Source organism: Hemitrygon akajei, chromosome 19 (assembly GCF_048418815.1).
Source record: "Hemitrygon akajei chromosome 19, sHemAka1.3, whole genome shotgun sequence".
Lineage (NCBI taxonomy): Eukaryota > Metazoa > Chordata > Chondrichthyes > Myliobatiformes > Dasyatidae > Hemitrygon > Hemitrygon akajei.
This window is the reverse complement of record NC_133142.1, coordinates 62,161,911-62,175,410: the sequence shown is the minus strand read 5'-3', so window position 1 is coordinate 62,175,410 and position 13,500 is coordinate 62,161,911. Positions and strand designations below refer to the sequence as shown.

Genomic DNA, 13,500 nt, shown 5'->3' with positions numbered 1-13,500 from the left:
GAATGGGACACACGAATTATATGTTGCCTCCCAGGTGCCAGGATCAGAGGATCAGTGACACCTCAGACTGCGTCCACAGCATTTTGAAGAGGGATGGAAAGCAACCAAATGTCTTGGTCCATGTAGGAAAAGAAAAGAGGTCCTGAAAAGAGAATTTAGAGAGCTGGGTAGAAAGCTGAGAAGCAGGACCTCCAGGATAGTAATTTCTAGATTGCTGCCTTTCCCATGCACCAGTGAGGGTAGAAACAGGATGATATGGCAGATTGAAGCATGGCGGAGAAGCTGGTGCAGGGGGCAGGGCTTCAGGTTCTTGGATCATTGGAATCTCTTTTGGGGAAGGTATGACAAAAATGACAGGTTGCACTGAACGCAAGAGGGCCGATATTCTTGTGGGCCGGCTTGTTAGAACTTTTGGGAAGGGTTTAAACTAATATGGCAGGGGTGCAGGAGGCAGACTAATGGATGGTTAAAAAAAAAACAAAGATAGCCTGTAGTCAGACTGTCAGGAAGGGCAGGCAAATGATAGGACATAATTGCAGGCAACAGGGTGAGTATCAGTGCATTAGGGGTGCAGAATCAAAAAGGGTAGAAGATATAATTATCAAAATGTTATACAAGGAGTGATTGATAAGTTTGTGGCCTAAGGTAGAAGGAGATGAATTATATGCACTGCAGGTCAACTCTTTGAGTGATTATGCAGTAAGTTTGAAGTTAATAATGCATCTCATTCTACCTTAGGCCACAAACTTATCAATCACCCCGATGAATTATTAATTAATGAGTTATTAACTTCAAACTTTCTGCATAATCACTCAAAGAGTTGACCTGCAGTGCATGTAACGAGAGCTGTATAACTCATCTCCTTCTACTTTAGGCCAACAAACTTATCAATCACCCCTGCTGTGGACACTTTCTGGAGGTCCAAGATCCATATGCTCCACGACTGTTGGACTAAGTGTGTAAATGTAGGAGGGGACTATGTTGAAAAATAAATATGCTAGGTTTTCAAAATTTGACTCCTTCTACCTTAGGCCACAAACTTATCAATCACCCCTTGTATCTCAATACATGGAGTACAAAAAGTAAGGTGGATGATCTTGTTGCACAATTACAGACTGTCTGATATGATGCTATGGCCATCACTGAATTGTAGCTGAATGATGGTTGTAGCTTGGGGCTGAATGTCCAAGGTTACGGGTTGTATCAGTGGGAAAGGAAGGTAGTCAGAGGGGGTGGCATGGCTCTGCTGGTAAAGAAAGGCATCAAATCAGTAGAAAGGTGTTACATAGGATCAGAAAATGTTGAGTCCTTGTGGGTTGAATTAAGCAACTGCAAGGGTAAAAGGACCCTGATGGCAGTTATATACAGGCCTCCCAACAGTAGCTGGGATGTGGACCACAGATTACAACAGGAAATAGAAAAGACGTGTCAAAGGGGCAATGTTATGATAGTCATGGGAGATTCTTAACATGCAGGTCAATTGGGAAAATCAGGTTGGTAATGGATCTCAAGAGAGTGAGTTTGTTCAGCACCTATAAGATGGCTTCTTAGAGCAGTTTGTTGTTTAGCCTACGAGAGGATCAGCTATTCTGAATTGGATGTACTGTCATGAACCAGATGTGATTCGGGAGCTTAAAGCAAAAGAACCCTTAGGAGGCAGTGATCACAATATGACTGAGTTCAACTTGAAATTTGATAGGGAGAAAGTAAAGGCTGAAGTAGCTGTATTTCAGTGGAGTAAAAAAAAAATTACAGTGGTATGAGAGAGGAGTCAGCCAAAGTAAATTGGAAGGAAATGTTGACAGGGATGGCAGCAGAGCAGTAATGGCATGAGTTTCTGTGGGAAAATGAGGAAGGTGTAGGATAAATGTATTCCAAAAACAAAGAAATACCCAAATGGCAAAATAGTACAACCACAGCTGACAAAGGAAGTCAAAGCTTCCTTTGAGCAAAGTAAGAGCAAAAGGGAGCAAAAATTAGCAGGAAGACAGGATTGGGAAGCTTTTAAAAACCTACAGAGAGCAAGTACAATAGTCATTAGGAGGGAAAAAAATGAAATATGGAAGTAAGCTAGCAAACAATATCAAAGTGGATAGTAAAAGTTTTATGAAGTATGTAAAAATTAAAAGAGAGATGAGAATAAATATAGGCCCACTAGAAAATTAGGTTGAAGAAATAATAATGGGGGACAAGGAGATGGCAGATGAACTAAATGAGTACTTTGTATCTGTCTTCACTGTGGAAAATACTGGCAGTATGCCAGATGTGGAAAGATGTGAAGGAATAGAATTGGGTGCAGTTACTATTACAAGGGAGAAAGTGCTCAAAAAGATGAAAAACCTCAGGGTACATACATCACCCAGACCAGATGAACTGTGCCCTCAGGTTCTGAAAGAGGTAGCGGTAGAGATTGTGGTGACATTAGAAATTATCTTTAAAAAATCATTGGATTCCAGTCATGCCAGCAGACTGGAAAATTGAAAATGTCACTCCATTCTTTAAGAAAGGAGGAAGGCAATAGAAAGGAAATTATAGACCAGTTAGCCTGACCTCAGTGGTTGGGAAGATGTTAAGAGTCAATTGTTAAGGATGAGGTTATGGAGTACTTTGTGACACAGGACAAGATAGGACAAAGTCAGCATGGTTTTCTTAAGGGAAAATCTTGCCTGATGAACCTGTTGGAATTCTTTGAGGAGATTACCAGTAGGATAGATGAAGAGGATGCAGTGGATGTTGTATATTTGGATTTTCAGAAGACCTTTGACAAGGTACAACACATGAGGCTGCTTACCAAGTTAAGAGCCCATGGTATTTTAGTAGAGTTACTAGCATGGTTAAACTTTATAAGGATCATATCATGAGACCAGGGGCAACATGTTTCTGTTAGTGTGAAGTCTAGACAAAGCATGTGCAGGGAACCTTATCTCCAAGAGATATTGAAGCTCTGGTTAGGAAAATGAAGGAAGTATACATGCTTTTAGCTAGCTAGGTATGAATAAACATTACAGCACAATGGAGGTCCTTTGTATTATGATGAAGATAACCCACTCTAAGATCAATTTAAACCACAATTTTTCTATCATCTATGTGTCAATCTAAGAGTTTCACAAATGCCTTTAATTTATCTGCCTCTACTGCCTACCCTGACAGCATGTTTCATGCACCCACCAATCTCTGTGTGTAAAACAGTACCTCTGACATCTCTCATAGTTCCCTCCAATCACCTTAAAATTATCTGCACTCATAGTAGCCATTTCCACACTGGAAAAAAGTCTCTGGCTACCCACTTGATCCATGTCTCTTATCATCTTGTATACCTATATCGTCACCTCTCATCCTCTGTCTCTCCAAACAGAAAAACTCATAAAATATGCTCTCTCATTCAGGTAGCATCCTGGTAAATGTCCTCTGCACCCTCTATAATGAGACAACTAAAAGTGAACATAATATTTTAAGTGTGGTCTAACCAGGGTTTAATAGAGTCGTAACATTGCCTCATGGCTCCTGAACTCAATAAACATAAAATGTTTAAGAATAGGTTAAGACGAAAATCAAGGCAAAAAGAGAATATGAGGTTGACTTGGCTGGCAGAATTAAGGCAAATCACAAGAAGTTCTTCAATTATATTGACAGTTAAAGAGAGACTAAGTCCTCTTAAAGACTATTCAGGCTGCCTATGTGTAGATCTACAGGAGATTACCAAATATTTTAGTGTCTATTTCTCTTCACTGTTTACGAAGGAGAATATCATAGACTTCAAAGAAATGAGGGTATAATAGTGAGGACATATTACAGGAAGGAGAAATTGTAGCTTGAAGCACATTACGATTGGCACATCTTCAATACTGACCATGTGCACGGCTGGACCTTATGGGGAAGAAACTGCAGAAGTCCTCAGAGACTTTTTGTGCTGTGTGTGATTATGTCATTCTCTGTCAGTGTGTTGAGGGTGAGGACTAGATATGTGAAGGGTTACAGGTTAGAACTTGCATTCCCATGATATACGTAAGGACTTGGTTGTAAGAGATGGACTTGCCTTCCCACACGTATTACACATGAGGACTGGGGTTCTGACAGATGGACATACCTTCCCACAAGTGTTACAATGCAGGCGACTCCATGGGAGGGTGAAACCAACTGTGCACAGCATACACATCAGCACATGGGAAGCAGGGATGAGCACAGGCACTGTGCTTCCCAGGCAACTGTTCACCTACACAAGGAGAAAGACAAACACAAGTACAAAGATGACATATAATGTTGCAATTTTGAGACTCCCCATCACACACCATTTCTGCCACAGGACTTTTCTCTTTGGAGCGTAGAAGAATGAGAGGGGACTTGATAGAGGTCTACAAAATTATGAGAGGCACAGATAGGGTGGATAGTCAGTACCTGTTTCCCAGGGCACCAATAGCAAACACCAGAGGGCATATGTACAAAATTAAGGGAGGGAAGTTTAGGGGAGACATCAGGGGTAAGTTTTTTTACACAGAGGATTGTGAGTGCTTGGAATGACTTGCCAGGGATGGTGGTGGAGGCCAAAACATTAGGGGTATTTAAGAGCCTCTTGGACAGGCACATGGATGAAAGAAAAATGGAGGGTTATGGGGTAGTGTGGGTTTAGTACGTTTTTTTAAAGGATTATATGGGTCAGCACAACATGGAGGGCTGAAGGGCCTGTACTGTGCCGTAATGTTCTATGGTTCTAGGAGGCATGCTACCTGTGTACATTCACTTTGAATACCTCTGCTCCTGTTCCAGATGTGGGAATGACCAGTGAGAGATGCAGGCTTCTTGTCTTCCCTACACTGACATCCAAACAAGCTCTGCACATCTGTAGGTCTGTGGTTATTTAGTTGTGTCTCTGTGGTCATGTGGTTTGGTGTGCATGGGGGCTGGGTGAGTGTCTTTATGGGGCCAAGGGCATATGGTTCTGCCTGTTCCTCCAGAGGTAAGGACGTGTGCATGGGTCTGTCTGTGTTTCTATGGGAGTGTAGGTATGTGGGGGTCAGCTCAGCTTTGTGTGCAGATATGTATATGGGTGTGTGAGTGAGTGTGTGTGTTTGCATGTATGTCTGTGTGCTTGTGGTCTGTGTCTGGTTGCATGGCTCTTTAAATCTACGGAGTGTGAGTATCGGTTTGTAGCTCTGTAGAAATATGGATATCTAGGTGTCGGGGGGGGGTTATCTGTGTGTATCTGTGGCTGTGATCTCAAGGTCTGCAGTAGTTGAGGGTCTGTGAGTCTCTGGTTGTATGTGTATATGTGGATCAGTTGTCTGTGAAATGTGTCTGTGGTAGTTTGGGTCTTTGAGTGTGCTCTGTGGGTTTGAGGGAATATGGGTGGGTGGGTGTGGGATTATGTGGGTCAATGGTCTGTGTGTGTCTGTGGTCGTTTGACTCTTAGTGGTGTGTGTATGTGAATTTGTAGGTCTGTAGACATATGAGTATCTGGGGGGGGGGGGGGTGTGTGTGTGTGTGTGTGTGTGTGTGTGTGTGTGTGTGTGTGTGTGTGTGTGTGTGTGTGTGTGTGTGTGTGTGTGTGTGTGTGTGTGTGTGTGTGTGTGTGTGTTTGTTTCTAGGACGGTGGTCTGTATGTGTGCTTGTGCTGCTTTGGCTGTTTAGAGTTGGATGTGTGTGAATCTGTAGGCCTGTGGAAATTTATATGAGTAGTCTCTTTCTGCACTTGTATGCATTCTGAGTCTGTGGGTTTATGTGGGTGTAGCAGTAAATGGGGCTGTACCTGTTTGGGTGTGTGTTTCTGTGGGAGGGAGTGTGGAGATATCTGTGTCAGTGGCTATGTATGAACCTGGGCTGCTGGGTGTGGGGATCTGAGTTTCTATTGTTTTGTGGATGTCTATGTTTGTGTGTCCATGAGTGAGTGTATTTGTAGGTGGTCTGCCACTCTGTGAGGGTTTGTAGAGTCTGTGGGTGGAGATCTCTGACACTGTGGGTGTGTATATGTTTGTTGGTATCACAGAGTCTGGTCTGGACCTATGGGATGTGTGGGCTTGTGGTTCAGTTGTGGGTTCCCTGTGTGTCTGGCTAGGTGTGTGGGCTGTGGGTGGTCTGTGGCTGTGTTCGCATATTGTCATTGGCGGGCACTTGTATTGTGCCCAAGTCTGTGGGTGTGTGCCCAAGTCTGCACACAGGTCTGCTAGTGTTTGCTGTGAGCCTGCTGGAGTTTGGAAAAGTGGATGTGTGGTTCTGTGGGTGTGTATACCTATGGATTCTGGGAGTGTGGCTGTGTTAGAGTGTCTGTGGGGAAATGTGTGCACGTGGGGAAGTGCTAGCCAATGTGACTCAGGCAGTGCATGGTAATGCAAGCAGGAACAGGGGATTGAGGGACTGTGGTTCTGGGAACGCGACAGGGCAGGGTACATGAGTGTATGACTAACGTCTGGGAGTTCTGTGACCGTGGGTGTCTGTGTGTGTTTGCGTGTCTATTTCTGGAGTATCTGTGTATTTCTGTGTGCGAGTGTGAGTATATGTGTGTATGTATTTGTGGAGTGTGTGTCTCTGTGAGTGCATATATATGTATTTGTGAGATTTGCGGGTATGTATGTGCCTTTATCAAGTGCGTGTGTGTGTATTTGTGCAGTGTGCATTTGTAAGTGTGGGGAACCTTATCAAATGCCTTACTGAAATCCATATACACTATATCCACTGCTCTACCTTCATCAATGTGTATTGTTACATCCTCAAAGAATTCAATAGGGCTCGTAAGACACGACCTACCCTTGACAAAGCCAAGCTCACTATCCCTAATCAGACTATGCCTCTCCAAATTCTCATAAATCCTGCCTCTGGGGATCTTTTTCAAAATCTTACCCACAACTGAAGTAAGACTCACTAGTCTATAATTTCCTGGGTTCTATTTACTCCCTTTCTTGAACAAGGGAACAACATTGACAACCTTCTAATCCTCTGGTACTTCTTCCATCCGTATTGATGTAAAGATCATCGCCAGAGGCTCAGCAACCTCTTCCCTTACTTCCCACAGTAGCCTGTGGTATATCTCATCTGGTCCTGGTGACGTATTTAACTTAATGCTTTTCAAAAGATCTAGCACATCTTCTTTCTTAATATCTATATGCTCAAGTGTTTCAGTCTGATGTTAGTCATCCTGGAAGTATTTGTGGAGCATATGTGTGTGTATGTTTATTTGTGGAGTGAGAGTGTGTGTGCGCGCACACATGCGTGTGTGTGTGAGATCCATGTGTCTGGGGCTGAGCGTTGGCTGCATGCAATGGTGGGTCTCTCAATCAGTTATGTCCTGCTGCTGTTGTTTGCTGTTACATACCACACTATGGAGCAGAGGTAGTGCTGCGCCTGTCAGGAACCTGAGCCCGATCCTTCCACCAGTGGGACCCAAATTTCCCTACACCTGAGTGGCTATTCTGAGACCAGTATTCAGGTGTGTGTGTGTGTTTGAACCATGGCTATATGGGATGTACACTTGTCTTTGGGTGATGGATATATATGGACCACAAGAAGTGGCAAGCAAAGAATGGACCACAGTGGGAAGTGGAGGCTATCAGACACCAACCTCGGGCTCCTCTGGTAAGGCCAGCGCAAGTTGTACAATCCGTAGATGCTCCACGGCTGTGCTGAGTGCAGACACCCAATTGTCGCAGTCTTGAGCAGAGCTGACAAGGAAGGAAGACATGAAGCCATGACATGGTCCATCTCAGCTGATAAGACCAGTTCCAGTGACAAATCTTTCCTAACTTTTCAACATGTTTATTTGCTGCTTCATCACATTAAGAAGATTGAAATGCATCTGCCACAGTTAGATCTCTACCACTGGACAAAATAACCATATAACCATATAACAATTACAGCACGGAAACAGGCCATCTGGGCCCTTCTAGTCCGTGCCAACGCTTACACTCACCTAGTCCCACTGGCCCGCATTCAGCCCATAACCCTCCATTTCTTTCCTGTCCATATACCTATCCAGTTTTACTTTAAATGACAATACCGAACCTGCCTCTACCACTTCTACTGGAAGCTCATTCCACACAGCTACCACTCTCTGAGTAAAGAAATTCCCCCTTGTGTTACCCTTAAACTTTTGCCCCCAACTCTCAAATCATATCCTCTTGCTTGAATTGCCCCTACTCTCAATGGAAAAAGCCTATCCACGTCAGCTCGATCTATCCCTCTCATTATTTTAAATACCTCCATCAAGTCCCCCCTCAACCTTCTACGCTCCAAAGAATAAAGACCTAACTTGTTCAGCCTTTCCCTGTAACTTAGGTGCTGAAACCCAGGTAACATTCTAGTAAATCTTCTCTGTACTCTCTATTTTGTTGATATCTTTCCTATAATTTGGTGACCAGAACTGTATACAATACTCCAAATTCAGCCTTACTAATGCCTTGTACAATTTCAACATTACATCCCAACTCCTATACTCAATGCTCTGATTTATAAAGGCCAGCACACCAAAAGCTTTCTTCACCACCCTATCCACATGAGATTCCACCTTCAGGGAACTATACACTATTATTCCTAGATCACTCTGTTCTACTGCATTCTTCAATGCCCTACCATTTACCATGTATGTCCTATTTTGATTAGTCCTACCAAAATGTAGCACCTCACACTTATCAGCATTAAACTCCATCTGCCATCATTCAGCCCACTCTTCTAACTGGCCTAAATCTCTCTGCAAAGTTTAAAAACCTACTTCATTATCCACAACGCCACCTACCTTAGTATCATCTGCATACTTACTAATCCAATTTACCACCCCATCATCCAGATCATTGATGTATATGACAAACAACATTGGACCCAGATCCCTGAGGCACACCACTAGTCACCGGCCTCCAACCTGACAAACAGTTATCCACCAATACTCTCTGGTATCTCCCATCTAGTAGTAAAATCCATTTTACTACTTCAATATTAATACCTAACAATTGAACCTTCCTAACTAACCTTCCGTGCGGAACCTTGTCAAAGGTTTGTCAAATTCAGACAAAACTACCAGCTTTTAGACATAGACTGAAAAAGGTGCCCTGGGAATAGTGGAGATACATAGGAGATTCCCCGGGATGCTGCCTGGGATCAAGCTTTTCAGTTACAAGGGGTGACTGTAGTGACTGGTTAACAAAGTTCATGACATAATCCAGTGATATTAAAACCAAATTTCTAATTAGAGTCATAGAAAAGTACAGCACAGAAACAGGTCCTTCAGCCCATCTAGTCCATGCCAAAACCATTTGAACTGCCTACTCCCATTAACCTGCACTGGGACCATGTCCCTCCATATCCCTACAATCCACGCACCTATACAAACTTTGCTTAAACAATGAATTTGAGCTCACATGCTTTACTTGTGCTGACAGTTCATTCATCACTCTCACCACCTCTCATGTTCCCCTTAAACTTTTCACCTGTCACACTTAATCCATGGCTTCTGGTTGTAGTCCCACCAAACCTCAGTGGAAAAAAACCTTGCTTGCATATAACTATTTATACCTCTTATAATTTTGTATACCTCTATCAAACTTCTGTACTCCAAGAAATAAGAGCTGACCTATTCAATCTTTCCTTATAACTCAGGTTCTTCAGACCCAGCAATATCCTTTCAACCTTATTAACATCATTTCTGTGACTCCCAAATTAGGTCTCACCAACGCCTTCAACAATATTCCATCTCCTGTATTCAATACTTCAATTTATGAAGGCCAATGTGGCAAAAGCTTTCATTATAACCCTATCTACCTGTAACACCACTTTCAACGAACTATGGACATGTATTCACAGATTCCATTGTTCCACCACACTCCTCAGTGCTCTACCGTTCACTGTGTAAGACCTACCAAGTTTGGTGCTACCAAATTGCAACACCTCGCACTTGTCTGCAAAAAATTCCACCTACCATTTTTCAGCCTATTTTTCCAGCTGATCCAAATCCCTCTGCAAGCTAGGATGGCTTTCCTTGCTATCCAATGCCCTCTCAATCTTGGTATCATCTGCAAATTTGCTGATCTAGTTAACTACTTTATCATCTATATCACTGATACAGATGACAAACAACAATGGACCCAGCACTAATCCTGCAGCACTCCACTAGTCACAGGTCTCTAATCAAAGAGGCAACCATCTACTACCATTCTCTGGCTTCTCCCACAAAGCCAATGTCTAATCCAATTTACTTTTGCATCTTGAATGCTGAGTGACTAAACCTTCTTGACCAATCTCCCATGTGGGACCTTGTCAAATGCCCACATATGCAACATCCACTGCCTGGTAACTTCCTCGAAAAACTTTATAAATTTGATTAGACATGACCTACAATGCATGAAGTCATGGTGACTATCATTAATCAATCCATGTCTATCCAAATGCTTAATTATCCAGTCCGTTAGAATACCTTCCATTAGCTTTCTCACAACTCAAATTCACCATCCTATAGTTTCCTGGTTTATGTTTAGAGCCTTTTTATAAAAATAGAAAAACACTGGCAATACTCCAATCCTCTATTACCTTCCCTGTCACTATGATGACAGGGACCCCCATCTCTGTTGGGGCCCCAGCAATTTCTACACTTGCCCTCTTAGGATCTGAGGGAACAACTTGTCAGGCCCTGGGGATTTATCCATCCTGATTTGCCTCAGCATAGCAAACACCACCTCCTCTGTAACCTGTATAGGGTCCATGAAGTTGATGCTGGTTTACCTCACTTCTATAGACCCTGTCTGTCTTCTGAGTAAATATAGATGCAAAAAATGTATGTAAGATCTCTCCCATCTCTTTTGACTCCACAAATGGATTATCATTTTGATCTTCCAGAGGACCAACTTTGTCCCTTTGTATAGCCTTTGTACACCACGGTTCCTGTACCCTACCATCCTTTCCCTGTTTCATTTGAACGTACCTATGCAGAACACAACACAAATATCCCCTGAACATTTGACACATTTCTGCCGTGCGTTTCACTGAGAACATCTGTTCTCAATTTATGATTCCAAGTTCCTGTCTGATAGTTTCATATTTTCCCCTTACTCCAATTAAACGTTTCCCTAACTTGTCTGTTCCTATCCCTCTCCAACACTATGGTAAAGGAGAGAGAATTTGATCACTATCTCCAAAATGCTCTCCCACTGAGAGACCTGACACCCGACCAGGTTCATTTCTCAATACCAGATCAAGTACATCTCTCCTCTTGTAGGCTTATCTACATATTGTGTTAAGAAACCTTCCTGAACACACCTGACAAACTCCACCCCATCTAAACCACAGTCTAATAAGATGCCAATCAATATTGGGGAAATTAAAATCTCCCACCATGACAACTTTGTTATTATTACACCTATCCAGAACCTGTCTTCCTATCTGCTCCTCGATGTCCCTGTTACTATTGGGTGGTCCATAAAAAACACCCAGTAGAGTTATTGACCCCTTCCAGTTTCTAACTTCTACCCACAGAGACTCAGTAGATAAACCCCTCTTTTCTGCAGCCGTGACACTATCTCTGATCAGCAGTGCCACACCCCTACTTTTTTTGCCTCCCTCCTTGTCCTTTCTGAAACCTCTAAAGCCTGGCACTCTAAGTAACCATTCCTGCCCCTGAGCCAATCAAAGTCTCTGTAATGGCCACAACATCATAGCTCCAAGTACTGATCCATGCTCTAAGCTCATCTGCTTTGTTCATAATGCTTCTTGCGTTAAAATAGACACATCTCAAACCATCAGTCTGAACATATCCCTTCTCCATCACCTGCCAATCCTCCCTCTCGCACTGTCTCCAAGCTTTCTCTATTTGTGAGCCAACCACCCCTTCCTCCATCTCTGCAGTTCGGTTCCCACTCCCCAGCAATTCTAGTTTAAACTCTCCCTAATAGCCTTAGCAAATGTCCCCACCAGGATATTGGTCCCCCTCGTATTCAAGTGCAACCCATCCTTTTTGTACAGGTCACGCCTGCCCCAAAAGAGGTCCCAATGATCCAGAAATCTGAATCCCTGACCACTGCTCCAGTCTCTCAGCTATGCATTTATTCTCCACCTCACTCTATTCCTATACTCACTGTCGTGTGGCACAAGTAGTAATCCTGAGATTACTACCTTTGAGGTCCTGCTTCTCAATTTCCTTCCTAACTCCCTGTAGTCTTTTTTCAGGACCTCCTCCCTTTTCCTATCTATGTCGTTGGTACCAATATGTACCACGACCTCTGGCTGTTCACCTTCCCACTTCAGGATATCGTGGACGCAATCAGAAATATTCTGGACCCTGGCACCTGAGAGGCAAACTACCATCCACATTTCTTTCCTGCATCCACAGAATCGCCTGTATGACCCCTCCCTAACTATAGAGTCCCCTATTACTGCTGCCATCCTCTTCCTTTCCCTATTCTTCTGAGCCACAGGGCCAGACTCTGTGCCAGAGATGCAGCCACTGTTGCTTCCCCCAGATAGGCTACCCCCCACCTCCCCACCAACAGTACAATCATAGAACCATAGAACATTACAGCACAGAAACAGGCCTTTTGGCCCTTCTTGGCTGTGCCGAACCACTTTGCTGCCTAGTCCCACTGACCTGCACCTGGACCATATCCCTCCATACACCTCTTATCCATGTACCTGTCCAAGTTTTTCTTAAATGTTAAAAGTGAGCCCGCATTTACCACTTCATGTGGCAGCTCATTCCACACTCCCACCACTCTCTGTGTGAAGAAGCCTCACCTAATGTTCCCTTTAAACTTTTACAGTCTGTGGTCTCTCAACAAATTTGTTCCTCTAAATCCTGTAGAATGTTGGGTGGTGTGGAATATACTCCTATTAACGTGGTCATACCTTTTGTATTTTTCATTTCCACCCAGAACGCCTCACTAGATGAGTTCTCCAGCCTGTCCTGACGGAGCACTATTGTGACATTTTCCATGATTAGTAACACCATCTCTCCTTCTTTGGAATACCGGAACATTGAGTTGCCAGTCCTGCCCCTCTTACAATGAAGTCTCGCTAATGGCTACAATATCATAATTATAGGTGTTGATCCCTGTCCTGAGCTCTTCTACCTTTCGTACAATATCTCTTGCATTGAAATATTCATAGCTCAGGAAACTAGTTGCACCATGCTCAACCTTATAATTCCCGACTTAGTCTGAGGTCTTACCAAAATCCGTCTTCACAGCCTCTCCACTAACTGTTCTGGCACTCTGGTTGCCATCCCCTGAAACTGTAGCTTAAACTCCACTGTGCAGAATTAGTCCTCTCCAATTCAGGTGTAACCTATCCCTTCTGAACAGGTCCTACCTTCTCTGGAAAAGAGACCAATGCCAGGGTCCCTCTTATACCAACTCTTTAGCCACGTGTTAAACTGTATAATCTTCCTATTTCTGGTCTCGCTTGCAGGTGGCACAGGTAGCAATCCTGGGATGACAACTCTGGAGGTTCTGCCCTTTAACTTAGCACCTAACTTCCTGAACTCACTTTGCAGAACCTCATCACTCTTCCCATCCGTTATTGGTACCTGCTTCTGTT

General features: G+C 43.4%; 1 protein-coding gene across 1 annotated transcript in view; it reads right to left on the bottom strand.

Moving 5' to 3' along the window:
* The window catches only part of LOC140742090 (FYVE, RhoGEF and PH domain-containing protein 5-like), a 309,076-nt gene that overhangs the window by 65,486 nt on the left and 230,090 nt on the right, over nucleotides 1–13,500 (bottom strand). The window contains exons 16-17 of the mRNA XM_073072916.1: nucleotides 7,550–7,649; nucleotides 4,088–4,213 (exon numbers count right to left, since the gene is read on the bottom strand). Of these exons, the coding sequence (XP_072929017.1) occupies nucleotides 4,088–4,213; nucleotides 7,550–7,649 (226 nt within the window). The remainder of the gene's footprint in view (nucleotides 1–4,087; nucleotides 4,214–7,549; nucleotides 7,650–13,500) is intronic.